The following is a 23,431-nucleotide window of genomic DNA, read 5'->3' on the forward strand; positions in this document are numbered from 1 at the left end:
TTTTCAATAATTATGAAATTATTTCTTTCGAAAAATCTTAATATTTTCATGAATTATTACTTTTAACAATTCTGTGTGAAATTACTCTTAAAAATTTTGAAAATCACTATTAACAAATTATTTCTATCACTAGTTCTGCAATTATTTCTTTCGGTAATTCTGTAACTATTTTATCATTATAGATTTTCATCAATTATGAAATCATTTTTTTCAATAATTCTAAAATTTCATTAAGGCTCTTTTTTTTAGCATATTCGTAAATTCTGTAATTATGCATACCTTTTGGATGCCGAATTCGGCCTTTAGAAATGTTTAGCCTATATGAAATCACAAGCTTCGAAAAACTGTTTTAGCCTCTCAATTTACATGTTGGAATAGAATTTTTCCTTTATCCGCGATCATCCATGGTGACCGAGTGAGTTGCGGAATGAATGACGGTATGAGTGACTTCACGAGGATCCAGGTTTGAATCCCCCCCACCGTTGTTACAGTGGTGGTCGGCTGAAGTTGGTTTTTCTGAGGTTCCCAACTTCGAGGAGCGAATGCGAGCCGATCGATCTCTCCGTTGAAAAGTCTGTCTCGCCAAAGAGAAAAACAGGCCATTGTTTGTCGGCGAATTTTGCGGCGGTTAATTTCTGGCGATGAATTTTCCGCACAGGGTTTCAAATAGAAATGCGAACTGCTGAAAATAAAAATAATGAATAATTTTACAGCTTTCGAGACTTTTTTTCCACACTCCGTTAAAAAGGCTTAAACATTCATTAGAATCAAAAAGACGACACTATATTATGTCTGTTTTTGATTCGAAAAATGATTTCAAGCCCCAGTAGTTGCTGATGATTGAATAGCTCCCCTACGTTATCGGTCGATCACAAAAAAAAAGAAAACAAGTCGAACGCTTTTAAGAGTTCTCTGGATTAGCTTCTTGTGAGAAGAAAAGCAGTGTCGGAAAATACAAAACAGAAATGGAGGATACACTCTTAGGAACTTATCGTAAATCGATGAAGTATAACTATTTGCTGGAAAGGGTGAGTACAGTAGTCATTTCAACGATTGAAAAGTCTCGGGATGTTTCCACCTTTTCGTTATTTTCATTATGCTGTAATTAGCAGGGCCTGTTCCTCATATGTTCCGGCCTTGGGCAAAAAAAAAAATTCGGGGGGGTTCTTTTATTTATACCATTATCTAGGGGCAGTACGCAGTGGGTAGAGGGCTTTACCCAAGATGGCCAAAAATTGAAAATATTTGTTAATATTTTGGAAAAAACTAAAGTATCGAAAGATGCCAATTTTGGCATCCGAATGGCTCCCGAAAATTTGTAGAGTCCCTTGGCACGTTCCTCGTTTGACCATGCGAGGAAACAGGCTCTGGTAATTAGGGCCATCTTCACGCATGGATGGTAGCGAAAACGGGCTCTGTAAGAGTTCCATAACTTTTTCCCTTATCACCAATATAAACTCTGGCGCTTTTAGCGTAGTAGCGTTGTACCCGTCTAGTGCTTGAGCATCCTCAGTATTTTGTATCACTCGTCAGAGTACCTCCATAATTAATTTGGAAATCAAATATTCATATGCAAAACTCAAGTCAAGCACCTACTGGTCTGAAACATTTTGAATAGTCTAGTCAATAGTCCTGGTCTAAAGTGGTGGTAATCACCATGATGTACTCAAACTTTTCCCACCAATGGGTTCCGTCACTCAACTCGTCGTATATAAACGGCTTCCCTTGTCATTCATTAATGCTATGTTAAATAAACAGCCATATTTCGGAGAACCCATCTTTAAATGCACACACATACTCAGCCTAATTTCCACGAGGGAAGTGAGGCATATGCCCAGGACAATGTCATCGTATAAAGCCGAAGCCATACTTGTGTCCAGCGTAGACCAATACCTTCCAAGTAGTGCGGTCGAGTAGTGTGGCCACTCCACCATTGGCAATAGTCGTCGAATGTTGGAGGCTGGTCGAAAAAAACGACCAGGACCTTCCAACACCAACCCCAAGTCAAAAGAGCCGCCTTCCTTCCCAATCTTTCAATCCGTCTGGCCACACATTGGTCGAAGAACGCCGACAATCACAACACGAAGAGTGTTCTGGAAAAATATTCTCCAAGGAACATTGGGCCCACTGTGTAGCCAGTCTATGTTTGCTGGTGCTTGTAGCAGGGGGAATGCAAACATTGGAAGCAAATATTTGCGAATGACTATTGAATCAGGCTGGACATGACTGTGGTGGCCGTAGCTTAGGGGGGAAAAAGTACCTAAATACTTTTCTAATATATATATATTCCTCCTTCTCAGAAAATCCATTTCTCACAGCTCCATCTTGTCCACTCATTAAGGCAAACCTTAAGATCCCATGGTGTATCTTGAGCGTTCACAGCCCATACCCCCGCCCTCTTGATGATATCGCTCGAGTCTTTAAGGAATACTGATCTAAGTGCTCCAAATTAAACCACACACTATATTCGCTGACTAACCAAACACTTTACCGACGCACCGGAGTAAAACTCGTGGAATTCCTGAAAGTCTGCTGTGTGAAAGCCCACGTTTTTGACTCGCAAATTCGAGCCCCACAAACATATTTACCCCTAAGTCTATTTGTCTCTATCGAAAATATGAATGGGTCGAAAATATTTCTTAACCACTTCACTTACAAGGTTTAGGAAAGAAATTTGGACTATCTCTATTTAACGAATCGGCGATGAATATGGTAACCTTGTCCCAACCTAACCACACATTAGAAGAGGGAAGAAGGGAAGGAGGAAAGAAAGAAAGTATAAAAGGAGAAAGTGCAATGGATACTATAGATATAAGAGAATAAGACAGTTCTTTTTTTTTGCTATCACATGTATATAGCAGCAAGATACACCATAAAGAAAGGAGGGAAAGGAAAAGCAGCTTCCGTTAATAATAGACAATCGTGATAATAGGGTTGTTTATAAAGCTTCCAGATGGTGAAGAGAGAGGAAAGAAAACACAGAGAACTTGTTTGAATTTATTCCACTGGTCTTTGGACGTAATATAACGCCCGCGATCGTAAAGAGATTAAGAGGTGTATTGGCTTGCGCCTTGTAGAAAGCAGGTTTTGTTTATCCCTATGAGTAAAAGCCCCGGGAGATTTCAGGGCATACAACTGAAGGAAGGTATCAAATAAATATTTCAAAACACTGACACCTGCATTCTGAGAAACACTGCCATGACTGGTTATGATTAGAGCCCAGATTATATGCACTAAAAAAAGGGCAAAATATGCATTAAAAATATGCAAATATTTAACGTGGAAATATGAATTAAAAATAGAGAAAATATGAACTAAAAAAACCGAAATATGATATTGAAAAAGAAAAATACGCATTAAAATTGGTTGCATTGATAGGTCAAAAAAGCAGAGAAAATCAAGGTTGCAAAAAGTCTAGTTAAGGCAGGTAGTACCTACAATTTAAAAGAATGACCATGCAATAAAAAATCCAAAACACATATTTAAAAAAGAAAAAAAACAGTAAAAATATGCTAATTCCGCAAAAAAATATTTAGTTTTCGGAAAACCCGCCGTATAATGCATTGCATATCATGAAGAAATAATTAAAAATATTCTTACACAAAAATTTTAAACTTACTACTTCGTCAAGAATCATAATTCCTCTTAAAATACGGGGTGATTATAAAAAAACTATCCCGACATATGGGCCCCTAACTATCATACCATTCACAGAAACTGAATGAAATTTTGCCATAAGGTATTTTGAGGTATGCGCTCAAGAATGACATGGAAAACAACAGTGTCACTCTAACAGTTACGGTTACAGTGAGAAAATTTCGAAAATATCAAATGGCAACACCAAGTTCTTTGTATTGGAATGCGATCCCATACTGAAAAACACTAAATAGCGTTGGAATGGCACCTGTAGCACGAAAATCCCCGGAGCTAGGCAAGGAAAAAGTAAAAAGGACTTTGCCGTGCACCAGAGCATTAATGTTCGTTTCATTCGTCACACTTCGGCTGAGATCCCAGCCTGATTAGTCCTCCACAAAGTCATGTGGAAAATTTGTGAAACACAATAAAATGCTTTATTTTATGCTGCTTCTCTGTCCTTATTGGTTGTCCTCGCTTTTAGCCTATCTACCGCCGGTGATTTTCATGCTACAGTTGCCGTTCGAACGCTATTTAGGGTTTTTCACAATGGAGATCACATTCCAATACAAAAAACTTGGTGTTGCCATTTGATATTTTCGAAATTTTCTGACTGTAACCGTAACTGTTAGAGTGACTGTTGTTTTCCATATCATTCTTGAGCGCATACATCAAAATACCTTATGCCAAAATTTCATTCAGTTTCTGTGAATGGTATGATAGTTAGGGGCCCATATGTCGGGATAGTTTTTTTTATAATCACCCTGTATATAAAGATATGCTTTTCAATGTTTTGCAGTCATGCTCTGTCTCTTATCCTGCAGTAGAATCTTATACGCAGAAAATCTCCTTTCTACGTCCACAGAGCTTACGGGGCAATATTTATAAAATTTAGGTTTCGATTCTTGAATTTCAAATGGTAATTGGACATCTTCGCCATTCAAATAACAGTTAATTGTCTGTAATGACCGAAAAAACTACAATTTTTCTCCAACACCATCTCCAATTTTTCTTTTATGGTCTCTCCCACAGAATCTGGAATGTCTAAAATGCGTTTTTGAGCTTCCCTTACAATCTGTATGGCTTCGTTTAGTCACAGACCCCTTGTTTCTAATTTGGTTATACTGCTCGGCAACCAAAACAAACGTGTTTCAATGAGACACAAATCTCTCCTCAGCGTTTCGCTGGAAAAAACTGCTTTGCAGCAATTATGGCAGATCAATCGTTATCGAAAGAATCAACCACACTTTTTACGTCATCAAAATTTTCAGAATAAAATAATGCTGCTTCCACCCACGTTGCCCATCTAGTCAAAACAGGCTCGGGTGGCAGGGGGATGTTTGGACATGTTTCTTTGTACACTTTTGATCGCAATGGGGCTTTCACATATTTTTTGCACTGATGAAATGACTGTTCACGGATACATTCAGCTCTCTAACTTTTTCTGCACTGCGATGATACCCATGAGCTAAGCAAGTCACGTGTACAAGGTTAGGGTAAAAAACACTGAGCTTCTTTCCAGCTTTCCCCATGTACGGGGCCTGCATCACTGATAAAAGCAAGGACATTTTCACAGGAGGAATCGCTTCCCGGACATAAAATGCACAAAAAATCATTTATAAATCTAGAGATTCCATAATGATCCAAGAGACTTGCATGCGAGCAAATGTGGTCGAAAAAAAATGGCCCTTTAAAATCTATTTTTCCACATAGCAACCACAAGCATCAGTGGTTTCATCTACAGTTATCAAAATATGATTGTTTTCCAAATCACTACAAATTTCTTGGACACATGTGATCATATATACAATCTCCAAATAATTTTCCCGAGCGGTTGATTCGTCCAGGACATTCTGATTTTTACAGTATTTTTTAGAAAACTTCTAAAACTTATATCGTTTAGTTTGTAGAAAGGAATGTTGCTTCCAACCAGAGCATTGCCTAAATCCATTGAAAATGCGTTTTCCCTTCGCACTGCGAGGTTTAAACGTGGGTCAACAGTGTCTGCATAGAAGAAAAAAAACCAACACCTTCAAGAGTAGAAGGTCTGCTTTAGAAGATGTTGATTGAGCGTGGGCATATTCGGGAACACTCGATTAGCTTTGGGATTTCATTTTCTAATCATTGGAGTCGAATATAACGGAGAAAAAAAAATCATTATTTATACCGGAATATTTCAATTTATAGGCAGAAGTTGGAAAGACAAGCCATCCTTTCTGCAAACTTCCGGGATCCGAATTCACCTACGGCATGCCGAGGCCTCCCTACGATGGTGGAGTGAGATTGGGTGAGCGTGAATGGAATATATATTGTTTTTATTTAATTATGAATATGTGTACATTAAAATGAACGAGAATCAGGGCCGTCTTAACGCATAGGCCCACCCTAGGTCTGTAGCCAGAAATTTCGTTCGGAGGGGGACCACTTTCATTTCGGGGGAGATGGACCAAAAGAATGGAACAATAGATTTGGCCAACTGTTTCCTCTTTTTCTGTCATTTTGTCACATTTCGGGCTCCCCCCCCCCCCCCCCCCCCCCTGCTACGGTCTTGACACCCGTTCACGATCCGGCAGCAGAAGCCTCGAGTGCTTAGAGAACATCGCGATAATGAAATTCGGTAAATATGATTTTCAAGAGTATGAGTATGATAATTAGTCTGGCCAAGGGTCCATGGTACTGTTAAGACGGTCTTTCCAGGGATTTTTCTAATCAGAGCAAAAGGGTGTTCAGAAGATAACTGCACACATAGGGATGTGATTGCATTCAATGGGTAAACAACGGCCGCTGAACGGTCGTAAAGGGCATCGTGCTGGACTTGCATCGCGAAGATCCAGGTGTGAACCCTGTGGACGCAGAGTGGTGGCTGAAGTTGTTTTTCTGCGGTTTTCTAACTTCAAGGGCGCAAACGCGAGCCGGCCACCCATTTAAAAGTGTCTCCGCAGAGAGCAGGCGGGCCTTAAACACGCTGCTGTCAGTCATGTGGTCATAGTGTCAGACTTTCATCGCAAAGACCTGCGCTCTAGCCCCACCGGCCACTCATTGGTGGTCGGCTGAAGATGGGTTTTCTGTGGTTCTCAAATTTGGGACGTGAAGCCAAGACATTCTCCCACATTAAAAAGTCTTGCCACAGAGAGTATCAGACCTACAATGGTAGCGGATACTTCGCACTTTGAAATACTCATACTATGAATTTAGTTTCATCGTTAATCATTATTAATTAATGACTAATTAACGATTTCGATTTTATTGTTTCATAATTAGTCAATGATTAGTGATGACGACAATTAATTGTTACAAAAATTGCGTTGGATTTACTGTTCCACTTTAAAACGAATACTTAGAGAAGCCACCTTCCACCTGCTTCTCGCGAGCACCATGGTGATCCCCGAAGTAGGAGATTGTTCAATTCTCGCGTCTGATTTCGTGCTCGCCAGCACTTCAATTAAACACCCAGTAAAAATTGCATTCAAGGATTACAATTAAAATACAGATGAGATCTCAGACATACGTATGCCAAAGGTGCTCTTCGTTTGATGGTGGATATAGGCAGTGCTCGCGACTGGAGAAAGGTTGATACCCCTGACTTGGAGGAAAATGTATCCGTTTTACAGTGCATTTAATTCCATCTTTTTCAAATATCTGCGAAAAACGCATTTCCATATTCCTTTTCATTCCGTTGAAGACACCGGTGCCATAACCTAAGGATAGAGGCCATTTGAGTCCCCCCCCCCCAATAAATTTTGTAAGAGGGCCGAGCCCCCAACATAATTTCTGAAAAACACAATCCATTGCACCCTCCCTCTCCTGCTTAAGCACTTGAGTCCAGTGCCGTCTTAACGCATGGGGCCCACCCGGGCTTGGCCCGGGGGCCTCAAGGGAAGAGGGGCCTCACAAAAATATAACTGATTGAAATTTTCAAAACTTTTCTAGGTAGGGGCCTCAGAAAAATCACTTGGCCCGGGGGCCATTGTACTCTTAAGACGGCCCTGCTCTTCCTTCCTTTTCCATGAAATAAGGATCCTTATTTCATGGACTATGGAGTGAGGCGATGGGAGGCAACACCATACTTATAGAAGGGAAGACGATCTTCTATAGGTGGTGTTAACTGTGAGAAATAGACGCATCAATAGTCTCTCTTAGCTTCAGCAAATACCAACCTCTCCCATGTGCGACGGTAGAGCATGACCCGTGACCCCCACATCTTGTAGCAGGGCGTCTAGGTTGGGATCTTTTGCGGGGCCCCCGGGCAGATTTTCATAGGTTCTTCTGTAACTAATTTATAGCCACGGCCGTCTTAAGAGCATCATGGGACCCAGGGCGAAGTGATTTTTCTGAGGCCCTTCCTGGAAAATTCTCGAAAAATTCAACTACTTCTCGTTTTTCTGAGGCCCTCCTTGATTTAAGAAGAGGCTCCTCGTTTTTCTGAGGAGCCTCTTCTCTTGAGGCTCCCGGGTGGGCCCATGCGTTAAGACGGCACTGGTTAGAGCTATGAAGTCTTTCAGAAATGCCAATCAATGCAAAAACAAAGTTCTTGGCCATAAAAAACACCTCACCATGCTCAAGGCCAGTGATTCCCAACGTGGGTGGTAGAAGTTACGGGAATAACATAGGATCCTATGGGTTACCTGCGTTCGGGGTGATGGGAGAAAAAAAATTTCTTAAAAGAGGGCCGATGGGACAAAAAAGGTTGGGAAACTATGCTCTAGGCCAGCGGTTCTCAACCTTTTTTGACTCGCGGAACCCTTTTTAGTAAAAATTCTATGGCGGAGCCCCATAACCCAATTTTTTAATTATTCATCAAAGTTACTGATATATTTAACTATTTAAAAATATTTATTTTTGTAAATTTTACTGTTTTTTTATTTTCCTCGAGTGGCTGCGGAGCCCCTGGAGAGTGCACAAGGAGCCCAAAGGGCTCCGCGGAGCACCGGTTGAGAACCGCTGCAGGTAAAGACCGCAAAGCAGTAAAGCTGACCAGACCGTGAAGTTGAAAATCGTAGGGAGACGGATCGTTATTTGTTCCCATTTTGGTTTCAGTTGTGAAAAATTATTGTGGTGGAAGGTTGTTGTGTGGTTTTTCTGTCAGTATAGTGGCGCTATCTGTTGCAAAACTTCGCAAAAGTGGCGTTACCTAAGGTTAGCACTAGGCGTCCTCCTTTCTCAGTTTTGAATGCAGTAATCCTATCGAAGACCACATAATCCGTATTTTCACTTATTTGTTCGATCATCCATATTGTCAGGACTTTTTGGTGGAAAGAAATAATTATATTTTTCCAACAACAAAATAATTGATTATTACAAATGTACGAATTTTGTTACCGAAATTTTCATTTCATAAAGAAATTTTATCATAATTTACAAGCTTTTATGATAATTTAGTAAGTAAATTATCATAAAAGTTTTTTTTTCATTTTGATCAATAATTTTTAGGTTCATATTGATTACGAAGTTGATGATGTTGCTATGCTAAACAAAAACGACCGCTTTCTCTTTGTTTTTCATCATCGTTTGAGTTGAAGGATATTTCGAGATTAGATGGCAGCACCAATGGTGAATAAATCAAGCCTTCGAATCTCTGTCGTCTGCTTCTCCCAAGGTTCTCTGTTTTAAACGTCTCCTTATGTTATAAACGAATGACTGAACTTTTAGTTTGCATTTCCGGTTCAGATTTTGAGCTCAGTTTGTAAAGAACCGAACAAATCTACTTTTTGCCTGTCGTCTGCTCATTAAGAGGTTCTTCGTTTTGGCCGTCTCCGTATGCCCACATGAAATAGCCGAACTTTTAGTTCAAATTTCCAGCTCAGTTTATGAGCATTGTTCGTAAGGAACTGAGCGGAATGAATAATATAGTTTTTTTTATTGTACTTCATCTTCACCACATGTGTCACTTTTAATTCTGAGGTTAGATGGCAGCACATACACTATCAATTATCGTGATGAAATCTCACTTCTTACCTGTCGTCTGCTTGTTGGAAAGACCATTGTTTTAGACGTCTCCTTGTTTCCTGGAAAAATAACTGAACTGTTAGTTCGAACTTTCAGTTCAGTTCATAAGCTTTGTGTATAAGGAACTAAGTGGAATGAAGAATATAGTTTTTTAACCTGAACTTCATCATCACCACATAAGTCACTTCTAGTTTCGACATGAGATGGCAGCACCAAAATATAAAAAAAAGACATAAAGCAGCAGTGCTCAACCGGTGATCCGTGTGGACTTCAAAGTAGCTCCAGAGCCACCCGAAAAAAATAAAATAAATAAGTAAATTTTATAAATAAAAGAGAATATCTCCGCCATGAAAATTTTATACTAAAAAGGGCTCCGCGAGTCGATAAAGGTTGAGAACCGCAGTCAAAGTATTCCAGAGTATTAAATTAATATTGTACAATATCTGTGGGAGGCATTGGCGTACGCAAAGGGGGGTGGGGTTGCGGTTCTAATCCCCCCTCAAGTCGAGATTATAGTGGTATTTTGCAGGAAAAAACGAAAAACCCACCCCCCCCCCTCCTTGAGAAGAAAAAAAAATTGAAAACTCCAAATTCTCTGCGTACGCCTATCATAGGAGGTAGTGGGAAAGAATGGGTGTGTGTGTGTGCATTTAAGCACCCACATCCTGCAGCAGGACCCAGGCAACACCACCTATGGAACATGTTCCATAGGTGTTGGCTCAGGGACAGTTTTGGACGTTTTTAGTGTGAACGAAAGATATTTTGGTGATGAAAAAAATCATCCCTCCCATCAGTTGGCGCCATCGAGCTTATATTACAGGAGGGCAGCCACAGTCGCCTCGACGGCAGCGACATCAAATGCAAAGAAATCACGTGACTCAGTGGAAACACAGTTCGTGCCTGACAATTTCCTCATTGAAATGTACGGTTCGGTCGCTATAACATTGCGATTTAAAGATTAGGAAAAAGAATGGAGAACTCATCTAAAAAAAAGATTAAATAATTTCTTTCATTAATGCTGGAATAATTTCCTTTATTAATTATTATTTCTTTCATCCATTCGGGATTTGTTTCTTTCATTAATGCTGAAATTATTTCTTTTATTAATGTTGGAATTATTTTTTTCATTGACTGAAATCTCATTAATTCTGGAATTATCTCTTTCATTAATTTTTGAATTATCACTTTTTCATCAGTTTGAAATTGTCTTTCATTAATGCTGTATTTATCGTTTCATTAATTTTGGAATTACCTCTTTCATTGATTTTGGAATTAGAGAAATTTAATTTTGGAAGATGACAAGTAGTTAAATTTTTGGAGAATTTCTAAGGTGGGGCCTCAGAAAAATCACTTGGCCCGGCATGATGCTCTTAAGACGGCCCTGAGTAGGTGGACCACTCTAATCATTACTAATTGTTTATTAATTTTGTCAAATTAATAAAAATTCCCTCTCAATGGATCGTGTTTGATTACGATCCAAACCATGAACGCGATCCGGAAATAACGAAAAAATGAGATGCGTCTCTCTTTCTGAACAATATTTTCCCTTTCAAGATTTATGTTCGTAACTGGAAAAGTTTGTTAGTCGGGGAGCTACTACAAAAATTTCTTTTGGAGGGGGGTCGCAAAATTTCCTTTGCACCACACCGCGAAATTCTCAAGCCCGACCCTGAGGTGAATTTCTGAAGATATTTCTTTTTTTTTCTTTCCTATCTGCTTGTCTTTTGTATTAAGGCCGGTATTACACTATAAAAGTGTGATAAAAGTATTTTTATAAAACTTGAAAAATTCAACCAATAAGGTTATTGGTCACATTCTAGAAATTACAACCGATGACCTTATTGGCTGCATTTTTCAAATTTTATAAAAGGACTTTTATCGAACTTTTGTGGTGTAATCCCGGCCTAAGAGATAGTATTTTTTTCGGCTCGTAATATGTAGGGAAATTGAATTTTCTGGATGTTATACCGAAACTCTCTAAGGCCAGTATTACACTATAAAACTTTGATAAAAATCCTTTTATAAAACGTGAAAAATGTAACCAATAAGAAAATCTGTTACATTCGAGCGAACTTAACTAATCCGCCCATCGGTTGCACTTTTCAAGTTTTATAAACGAACTTTTATCAAACTTTTATAGTGTAGTACCGGCCTAATACGTATTTGGAAAGAACAGTAATTTGTCTCCTCCGGGAATCGAAACCGGGTCCCCTTGCATACCAGGCAAGTGCGCTAACCAATACACCAGAGACACAATTTTCAATTCCTTATAGCACGCATCAGTAGCGAGAAGCACTGAGGTGTATTGGTTAGCGCACTTGCCCGGTAGGCAAAGGGATCCAGGTTCGATTCCCGGAGAAGCAAGTCACTTTTCTTTCCAAATATTAGTTTCGGCATAACATCCAGAAAATTCAATTTTTCGGTGTATTTGTCTTTTCTTTATGCGACTCTCTAAGGCAGTGTTTCTCAACCGCCGGGCCCTGATATCATTCATACCGGGCCGCGAGTGATTAACCGTTTCATTTTCCCTCATTCATTTTCCTTTGATCGTGTGTTTGACCGGGCCTTTGACTCACAAAAATGAATGAAACCGGGCCGTGGGCTTGAAAAGGTTGAGAACCATTGCTCTAAGGCAGCTGTTCTCAACTGCTTGGGGCTTCGTGTGCACCTCCCAAGAGATCCGCGGCAGCTCGAAGAAAATAAATCAGTAAATTTGTTAAGTAAATCGAACTTTTGTAGAAAAGAGGAAAAAGGGCTCTGCCAGTAAGACGAGATGACCTAAATAAGGGTGTTGTATCTTCCAGTATAGTGGCGCCATCTGTACCAAACATAGAGAGTTAATTCTTCACGGGGACCTACCCTCGGGGGGGGCCTCAGGTCACCAAGTGGTCCAGGGGGGGGGCCCTCCGATGCTCTTAAGGCGGCCCTGCTTGAGTTCCGTATATACGGGAACGACCAGCAACTTTCAGCCTTCCCACCGTTTTCTTCACGCCTGAAGATAATATTAAGCGATGTTTATATATTTGTGCGCTTGTGTGACCACCTGAATTCACACATTGGTTTTGCTCTGTTCTAAAAATGTAATTTGCCATTATTATAGCCATAGGGACGTGGAAAGTGCACGAGCCTTCCATAAAGAGTGTGCACCCGCGCAAGGACTTCATGAGGATGCACGTAGACTTCTTGAAGACCGGCTTGAAGACGAAAGAGGAGGAGCGCGAGTTCAGGAAATGTCACTCCGATCATCCGTTGTACCTGATCAGGGACTATAATATGATCAAGCTGATCAACGTTCCGGATATTTGTTTCGGGAAGGCACAAGGGTAAGTCTCTTTCATCCCTCTTCCATTTAATATACTCAACCGATGGCCCGCGGTTCCAAATGCACCACTCGCGTTTATCGACCTGCGGCACATTTACAGATCACTACAATACTCTGACTTGCGGCACAGTTCCAGATCATTTAAGCGTCCCGCGGCGCAGTTCTAGATCACTTAAAATACTCGCGCCACTGTTCCAGATCACTTAAGAGACCCGCAGCACACTCTCAGATCATTTTACGTAGGTGACCCGCGGCATATTTGAGTAACCCGCGCCATATTTCCAGATCACTTAAGTGATCCGCGGCACACTTACATATGAAGTGACCCGCACTCTTCTAAAGGTTGAGCACCCTTTAATTTAACAGAATTGAATTGATTGTGCCTGGGGTATACCGAGCGGACTTATCTTAGAACGGCATAAACCAGTTTTCTATTCTAAGTGACGTCTAATCATTGCAAAAAAAAAAAGTACGACATAGGGAACAGCTATTGGCTGCAGCGGTGATAATGACGTCACATTTCACACAAATATGACGGATGATCCAGCCTAGGATTTCGAGGAGCTCTAACTTAAAGGGACTTCTTTTTCTTAATGCCAAATAGGTGGTACAGTCGAATCCCGTTATAACAAACGCCAAGAGACCGGAGGAATCCCTTCGTTAAAACGAAATTTCGTTATAAAGGAATTCCAGGTTACCTTGCATTGTTCCTATGTAAACTTATTTGGGGGATTAGAAAAGTGTTCGTTAAAACGAGATTTTCGTTAAAACGGGATTCGACTGTATAATACATTGACGTGCCACAGAACGAAGGAGTAATCAGCGACGTGCCGCTTTCATTATGCCATTATTTGCGTTTGCGCGTGTTCGGGTCCTACTGTCGTTTGTACAGTCGAACAACCATTGCAGCTCAAAATAATGTCGACTACCGGAAGTGCTTCGAGATAGTGTCATCTTAAGGCATGGGCCCACCCGAGCGGGTCTCAAGTGCATAATGGGCCCCGTGATAGTGAGATGTGATGCTATTATTTTCGAGAGTAAGCGTAGAAATTTGTAAGCTAATTAGGGACCCGAATATCACTTTTCCCGGGGGAAGCTTCTGCTGATATGTATTTAACAATCAACTTCACTTGTGTATTTCCGTGTGGCAGCCATTACCAAGGGCAGCTGTGGTGGTTGAGTGGTCATAGTGGCGGACTCGCATCGCGAGCACCCGCGGGTTCGAACCCCACCATCACCACAGTGGTAGTCGAAGTTGGTTGACCTGAAGTTGGTTTTCTGTGGTTCCCAACTTCGGGGTACAAATGCTGCCCGATTTTCCCGTTAAAAAGTCTCGCCACAGCGAGCAACAGGCCTACACAACGTACAATTATTCATTCATTACACTTCATTCGCAGTTAGAAAAATTGGTGGCAGAGATGTCATACACGAGCTACACTGAAAGGGACCGTACATGGACGGCCGGACCAGACTCAGGCCAAGTTCACAACTGCTGACGCTGCCACCAGATGGCGACTTATGCAAGGGAGCTTGGCCGGAGTCTGGCCCGGCCGTCCATGTACGGTCCCTTTCAGTGTACACGAGCTCCAAGGAAAGATTGAGAGATTCGGTGCCTCTGTAGTCTAGTGCGTTCACCCGGAAAGTGAAAAGATATGGGTTCGATTCCCCGCAGGAAAATTGAATTTTCTCTCTTTCCAAAATATATCTTCGCAACAGCCAGTTGTTAAATCCTTCGTAAAGTCCGTTATAACGACAGTTTATGATCGCGAGGGACATTGTCTTTATAACGGACTTTATAAGCGAATTTCCATTTTTTTTTTCCTTTGGCAGGATACAAAATTGCTGCATTGAAACGTCTTTTAGATCACATTCCGTTCCAGTATTAATAACTCTAGCCCTGAAACTCATTTTTGGTCCCGCAGCAGTTTATTCTCCGAGACATTTTTGCACAGAATTTTCGTATTATCAAAGCGGTTTAGTCGAACAACCGAACAATTAAAATTATCTCTATTATTACAACACTGGTCACTTCCATGGCTGCTGTATAGCATACGTGCTCAACCCATGGCCCATCTGATGTGGTGTGCGACCTGAAGCGTAATTTTCATACAGATATGAATTAAGCGTCCCATTTCCAGGTCACTTATGTAACCCACGGTGCAGTTCCACATCACTTGTGTGGCCCGTGATATATTCGCGTCATTTAGGGCACAATTACAAATCACTCAAGTTGCCCACTGTACATTTCCGTTTGGGCATAAGTGATAGAACAATAGATTTAGCCATCTTTTTCCGGTCATTTTCTCAGATTTCGAGAGGCAGACCGCCCAAGTCCCCCCCCCCCCCCAGCTACGGCCTTGCACGTGACCCCGCAGCATATTTACAGACCACAGAAGCACAGTTCCAGATTACTTGAGGGACCCGCAGCACGTTTATAGATCACCGTGGCACAGTTACAGATTGAGATTACCACTTGAGATTTTTATAAACAAAAATTAATCGCATGGCGGATAAGTACATTATACAATGATAAGTTCCGTTGGAAGCAGGATTTGATAATGGATAGACAGCTTTTGAAATAACAACAGCTATTAACACGCATTACTATTACAGATGCACCTCGTCCATATTCCTCTGCGGAATCGGTGCCTGTTGGAATGAGCATGTGTAATGCACCTAACGTGAAGTTTGTTTCTGTGTAATGCTTGTTGTCTGTAGTGCTCATCTGTAATCAATTTTTCTAACTACGAGTGAAGTGTAATGAGTGAATAATTGTATTGTGTGTAGGCCTGTTGCTCAAGGCCGTAGCGAGAGGGGAGACTTGGGGATCTGGTCCCCACCCCCGAAATGTGAGAAAATGACCGAAAAAGGGAAAAACATGGCCAAATCTATTCTTCCCCCCGCCCCGAACGAAATTTCTAGCCACGCGTCTGCTGTTGCTCTTTGTGGCGAGACTTTTTAACAAGGAGATCGGCTCGCATTCGCGCCTCGACGTTGGGAACCTACAGATGCAACTACTACTACTAAACCACTCATGTACCTCGTCCATATTCCTCTGCGGAACTTCTAACGAATTAGTACATGTTGGAATGTGCAGCTTGTTTCTGTGTAATGCTTGTTACAGTGCTGCCACCTACCACATATTTTTCGAACTATGCTACACATGCAACTGCGGTACTGTTCCAGATCACTTAATTAAGTGGGCCGCGACGACTTTGCAAATCAATGAAGAAGTGGAACTAAAGGTTTCAACCTTTAGTTGTCAATCACTATCGTGAAGGATGAGCACCTTTAGCGTGTATAGATAGACTCGTCACCATTCTACAGCATTTCGGAAACTTTTTTAGCACGATTTTTTTTTTTCAGTCATCCGAGGGAAGGACCTTAAACTTCTGGTCCTGTGACCTCTCAGTGACTGGGAGAGACAAAAGCCGATAAAAATCACCACATAACCCTTGTGTATAGCGGAAGAGCCCAGAAATAGGACGAGAAGGAAGTTTAAAAAAGTGATTTCTCTGTGGCCAGTCTTTGTATTTATAATTACCTCAAATTACAGTGGATTCCCGTTTTAACGAATAGCGTTATAGGGAAAAACGAAACATAAATGATCTAATCACTAATTCTCTCTCCATTTAAATTAAAAAATAGAAACAATGTAAAAATATTCAATTCCTTTATAACGAAGTGATTTCTCCGGTCTCTTGGAGTTCTTTATAACAGCATTCGACTGTATAATTAATGACATTAAAATAGCATGTACCACGATAAGAGTCGCCATGTTCAATTGTTGAAAAAAGAGAAGCAAAAACTGGCATTTGAGAATTTTATTTCCAGGTTATAATGAATGCTTCCTCATTTTCAACTCGCTATAACTGAATATATTTTTTTAATCCTTAACATTAGCTATTTGACAATCACTTGCTAATCATTCGTTATATCGGACTTTCAATGCTCGTACTTGAGCTCACAGAATTTCGAAGGTGTTTGTATTAAAATGAAAGACCAAAATGATTTTCTCGGGACTGATTCTGGCACTTTATTTGCAGCCGACACGAAAACATGGCAGAGATAATTGGCCAGAGATTCCGGGAAATTGAATTACAGAGATTGAGAGAAAACGAGAAATGGAGGAGAGATCACGCAGAAAAGAGAAAGGTAAGTCAATAGTGGATACCGTGATGGTATGCGATATACCAATGATTCCCGAAGTGGGCGTCAACGCCCCCTGGGGGCGATGGAATGTTCCAGGGGGGCGGTAGAAACTACGGGTATAACATAGGATTCCATGGGTTAGATTGCGATGCACAGTGGTCCAAATCGGGAAATTAGCTGGAAAAAAATAAAAAATGAAGTTTTTGCTTCGGAGAAAAAAACCATATGGGTGTGTAGAGAAATGTCTGGTACATCTTGAGGTGATATTTGTTTACTTCGGGGGGTCAAAGGAGGGTAATGACTGACTCAGATGGGGTTCTCGCCGAAATGTGATGAAAAGCTTAACTTCTCTAGGTTGTCATTCGGTTGCATTTGAGTGGAACTATGAAATTCTTTTTGCTATTCATTTTTAGTCCTTTGTCCTTTTCAGTTCGATATTTTCCAAGCTCCGAGTAGAGGAAATAATTTTCGTAATTCGTCCTTGAAGTTTGGCTTATTTTTGAGTAGTTTTGAGCACAAAAAGTGAGTTATAAAAAAAGTTTAACTCTGTTCAATCGTGAAATGTTTTTTCGGATGTTCTACATGTTAGTGAACGTTTTGCATTATGCGTAGCCGCCCCTTTTTACGCAAGAAATTTTTGAAATGGCCTTATGTGTGACTCGTCTAGAGTTTTTTGACGTCATTTGCGCTAATGGTGGGTTGAGCTTGCCTTTTAAAAAGTCTGCAGACCTGTTAATCCAATATATTGATGAAAAGTCAAAATTTGAACATAGCCTTTAAGTCAAGAGTACTAAGTTTCGTTTGAAAATCAAATTTTTCATCAGTTTCTTATCAAAAAAGTGGAGATCTAGTAACAAGACCTTGACACGTTTCCTCGACAAGAATTCAGCATGGTTACGAGGGAAAATAGTTATTCCATCCAAAATAGTCCAGAAAGATCGTAGCAGACCTCAAAAGAATTTCGAAGATAGTGGCCCGAGGACCAAGAAGACAAAAATAAAAAATCTCTTGGAAGAACATAGAACCAGCGAGTTGTGCTGTGCAGCACAAGCCAGTCTTACATCATCCGGCCAACATACGGCCTCTAACATGAAATAGATGTCGAAAAATTTAGAGAGTTTGCAAATACTACTGCAAAGCTTTATGTGCAACTTTACAGTTGGTTTTACATGCCAGTTACTGTTCACAAAGTTTTGGTTCATGGTGCAGATGTTATACAACATTTGCTACTTCCCGTTGGTGAGTTGACGGAGGAAGCACAAGAAGCCCGACATAAAGACTATAAGCAAGCCAGAGAATATAGATCAAGAAAAATTTCACGTCAAACAACTAATGAAGATTTGATGAACTATCTTCTTACATCATCAGATCATCTAGTATCTTCTATAAGAGAACTGCCCACAAAAAAGGCAGCATTGCCAAAAGAGGTTTTGACTTTGCTGAAATTTAGCGAGACAGAAAAGGGAGAAAAAAGCACATCCTCAGAGTCCTACAGTGATTGACACTACGCATAAGATGGGTGCGTTTTAGGTAAATTTGTATAAAAAAATTACTGTACATAAACGTAAATTAATTCAGAGAATGAAATAATATATATTTTTAAGTGTTTGTAGAATTGAGAGTATAAATTTGTAAGTATTTAATAATCAGCAGAATTTGGTTGTTTTTTATGAAAAATTTCATTCCGATTTGAAATGTTCAATCGGTAATCAAGCCCCCAAATCATAGATTTTGTTTATTTGCACTGTTTAATTTTAATGTTTTGTGTTACCAAAGAATAATTTATTATTTTTTGAGTGAAAATCTTGATTTTTTACATATTAAACTTCAATTAAGTGTTCCCCCCCCCCAGTTTTCATGGCAATATTTTGTTTAGAATGTGCTTTGGTATTACTATTATTTTTTAAATATTATTCGTAATAAATATGAGTGATGCATTATTATTTTGAAGACAGTGAATCAGAAAAGTAGGAAACGTCAGTAAAAGATGGAAAGATTAATTAGAAATAAGTAATTATTTCATTGAAATGGAAAGAATTGCAAAAATGTAGAAAACGTAGTAATCATGCCAAAGTAGTTTTAAAATTACCAAACGTTATTATTATTCAATTATACTTCTCAGCCTGTGTGGATGCTTATTTTTGATGTGTGAAGCAAAAAGAATTTTTCAAAAATATTCATTAGTTTCGGAGAAAACATTTTTTTCCTCCTAAATTCGCTATATTGACCACTGTGCGATGGGAGAAAAAATTTCTGAGGGGGGTTTTCAAAGAAGTTTCCAAAAAAAGTTTGGAAACTGCGATATACCGACAATGGTTGATACCATATCTCAAACTTTAATTTCATAATCACGCATATACAGGGTGTCCTGTAGGTGCTAATGCGGTCTTTATCTCATCAATCGTCCATCGCAGAGGTATAGTTGCAATTTAAAAAATGCTCAAAAAGAATTTAAATATTACTCTGTACTAGTTTTGAGAGTGAAAAAATATAGTGTGTTACAAAAATTGAAAAAATATATAAATTTTTATACAATCCCCCCTCCTCTAACTTCCAATTAGAAAGTTGTTGCCGTTTCTCTCCCGAGGCCAACGAAAAAAAAATCCAAGTTTCTAAGTGCTACATTCGCTGAGATATTCGAATTCACAGAAAAGGACAACACAAACGAGGGAAAAGAGCATTGTGTCCGTGAGTTTTTTGCTGTTATTTTCGTAACTTTTCTCCAAAACATTTGAATTCAAATATCTCAGTGCCTTCATTCTACTTAGAAACATGAAATTTTTGTAAGCCTCAACTTTCTAATTGAAGGATAGAGAACAAGGGGACCGCATAAAAATTTCGACTTTTTACTTTGGAACACACCGTATTTTCGATCTTAAAACTGGTACAGAGTGATTTCTGAACACATTTTAAGCATTTTTAAATTGAAACCGTACCTCTACAACAGACGGGTGGCGAGATTAATGCAGCATTAGCACTTACAGGACACCATTTTAGATACGGCAACCAGGTGTCTGGGATTTGTCAATCCGGTTATACACCATCTTTCAAGATTTGACACTTAATTTAATTTCTCATTTAAATTTAATCAATTTTGAAATGTTTCTCTACATGAAAATTATATTTTATACTGAAGTACGTACTGGAAAAAAAACCCCATTCATATAATTAGTAAATACCGCCTTTTAGGAATTGATGCAAATTAATTTCACCAATAACAATGACTTGTACTCTATGCATAATAGCTAAGTCATTGATTACTGCGGTAATTTATTCAAGGTTGTTATCAAGAGTCCTAGAAGGAAGATCGAACAGATCAGGGAATTTATGTCACACGCACCACCAGTTGAGCCACCACCTTTGTGGAAGATGTCCAAGTTCAAGAAGGTAAGAATCTTTCACTGTGATTGTTATCAGAGGTGTATTCACAGGCGGGGGGAATAGCCAGCAGGCTATAGCCCAGGGCGGCAAGTTCGGATGAGCAGTGAGTGGCCAAGAAAACTAGTAGACTTGAAGAGTGGAAAAGGTTTTTATAGCCCACTGGTGGTGAAACAAGAGAAATCCGTTTCTACCCGGAGAGCGAGGAACTAGGTCAGTGAGTGACCAAACGATTGACTTAGAGAGTTTGCAAGCATGAGAGTGACCTAGACGCTTTGATGATCATGCTAGTGGTGGAACACATGGTTCTTCATGGTGGCACCATCTAGATCATAAAACACCAATACATGCGGAGGCGGGTTAAGGTCAGTTGAGGTTTCAGGTGTAAAAGAAAAAAAATATTGGGTCCCTTGACCATTAAAAAAAAAGGGTAAAGTTGGGCTTTTGCCGGGGCCCAGCGCATGAATGATCACCGTTAAATCTGCCTCTGGATATACGGTCATACTTGTCTGTAGATGGCAGCATAAACTTCAACGATACATTGTTTTTCTTCTCACAGCATGGGGGCACCAGCAAAATTAAACATAAAAAAAATTGTAAATATTTCATATAGAGTGAAAAATGTTTCTTCAAAAATTTTAAGTGCCCTAGATTTTTTTCAAGTTTATTTAAAACCTCTATTTTTGACAGACACTTTGGTGAAAACTGCATTTAAAAATTCTAATAAGGAGAATTTACACAATTTTTTGAATATTTTCGGATTCTAAGGCAAGCAGAACCATTGTTCAATTAATTGAACAACTATTGTTGTGATGCCATTGTTTGAATTCAAACTGAGATTAGTTAGTCTTGATTAAATCAAGAAACCTGACAAACCCATTATAGTAATATTGAAGTGTTTACATTTTATCAGTTTCCTCATTTTGTTGCCTAAGCATATATTTGCTTCAGCTGGTATTGCCCCCCCCCCCTCCCTAGTATAAGCTCACTTATCTTTCACAAGATGCCACCACTATACTTATAACCATTTTCTCAACTTGTATAAAGTATTTTTTTAGGGTGGGGGGTTTATAAGAAAAGCAATCATCGTTTGAGGAGTATCGCTTCACTCATTTTATTTCTGAATAGAAGAACACTAACCCCAGGGCCATCCTATCGAATGGGAGCCCGACCGGTTCCTCAGGACAAATCTCGTCATTTTTTGTTTTTCACACAATGAATTTACTACAGAGGGGACCCATGAAAATTTTAGCTTAGGGTCCATGCTGCAGGATGTGGGGTCCACGGCAGGAAAAGCTTCAGGTCCATGAGGAGGCTTTAAATTATGAGATCTGATGCTGATTTTTAAAACTTATGTAATTTTGTGGGTGGATGTCAGCCAAGTAGAAGGGTCGTAAGAATATTACTTTGCCCAGAGGGCCAAGCCTGTTGAAACAACACCGAGTTTTCTGAAAGTGTTGAGTTACAGTAAAGTTATTTTGGTGTAGTACATGAAAAGTATTGCTTGGTAAACTACGAAACAACTGAGTTATACTAATCAACTAATCAATTAGAATTTTTTGCTGCAAATAAATACTTATAAATGCATTTTATGGTGGTACTGGTGACACAAATTTTTAGAAGAGTTGCCATTAAGAGCATAAATTTGGTGATGCTTAATGACAATACTACCTCTCTATAGAACGATAAAATCTTTATATTTTTTTCTTCGCCCACAGAGCACCGATATATACACAAATATATTTTTTCGCATAAAGATAATTCTGGGACAAAAAAAGAAAAATTTCAAAAATGTATGAGGACGTTTGAAATGACATCAAAATGAGGACATCTGGTAACCTTAGTTTAGAAGAATCCTTTACAAAATCGAGCCTTTTCCAAGTTGTTTTGTAACAGTAATTTGAGTCTTCAAGCAGATTTTAGATAGTTATTTTAAGGAAATCTTTCAGCAGTTAAGTGTAGGATGGATATAACAACAGTAGTAATTAAGTTTTCTCAGACACATTCATAGAGGCTATAAAGTTCAAAAAATTTCTTCTTATTGTCAGGTGCAGAGGCGAATATGCACTAAAAGGGACTGCAATTGCTGTAGCAAATCAAAGAGCCTGGATGATGATTCAGACAAAGAGATCAAGCCCGTTATGAATGATGAGAATGATCCTGAATAAAAGCTGTGACAAACCCAAACAATTCAAGACAGGCCGTTCAACAATCAGTAACACTTTTTTTTTTACTGAATTTCATTAAACACATCAGAAATACACAGAGAACTCATTCATCAAAAAACTGTTGTCTCATTATTTGTTTGAGGTACAACTGATGGTACCTGTCCATGCATAGAGTGCAATTAATTGACATGATTATTGCACATGATTAATCTATTTAATCCATATAAGCCCAACCCATAGCCCACTAGTCATATGTGGCCCTCAGAGTAATCTGATGTGGCCAATGATTACAAACCTAATTTTTCAATAATGAATTGTGTGATGCGAACATAAGCATGTGAACATTTACAGATCATTTAAATGATTGGCGGCACATTTAGGTTAAGAAAGCCCATCCAAGTCAGAGTCATAGAGCATTCAAGCGGCCTGTAGCACATTTACAGATCATTTAAGTGATCCGCAGTACATTCCCAAACTCATAGTTAGAAAAATTTATAGCAGATGGCAGCACTAAACAGAAACAAAATTTGCGTTCAATCTGCAACACGTACACACACATTCCAACATGTACCAATTTTTTAGAAGGAATAGGGATGAGGTGCATGTATGGTTTAGTAGTAGTACATTCCCACATCACTTAAGTGACCTGCAGCACAGTTCCAAAGCAATAAGTGCATACAACACATTTCCAAATTTCTAAAATGACCCACGACGTATTTTCAGATCACTTGAGTGACGTGCATCACAGTTCCAGAGCAAGTTGAACTGCTCAAGGCACAGTTCTAGATCACAACACGGGGCCCACTGCACCTTTCCATAAGACCTGCAGCAT

General features: G+C 39.5%; 1 protein-coding gene across 1 annotated transcript; it reads left to right on the forward strand.

Moving 5' to 3' along the window:
* Nucleotides 1–965: 965 nt before the first annotated feature.
* On the forward strand, nt 966–22,710 carry LOC149068758 (cilia- and flagella-associated protein 77-like). The gene is made up of 6 exons (XM_089251218.1): nt 966–1,028; nt 5,821–5,920; nt 12,680–12,902; nt 16,948–17,056; nt 20,333–20,440; nt 22,480–22,710. Exons 1-6 carry the CDS (start codon nt 966–968, stop codon nt 22,597–22,599), a joined length of 723 nt encoding a protein of 240 aa, XP_089107344.1. The 3' UTR covers nt 22,600–22,710.
* Nucleotides 22,711–23,431: the final 721 nt, after the last annotated feature.

The sequence above is a fragment of the Pholcus phalangioides genome, unplaced genomic scaffold (assembly GCF_987345545.1).
Source record: "Pholcus phalangioides strain wild (caught in Gottingen) unplaced genomic scaffold, Ppha-v1.0 ptg000024l_1, whole genome shotgun sequence".
Lineage (NCBI taxonomy): Eukaryota > Metazoa > Arthropoda > Arachnida > Araneae > Pholcidae > Pholcus > Pholcus phalangioides.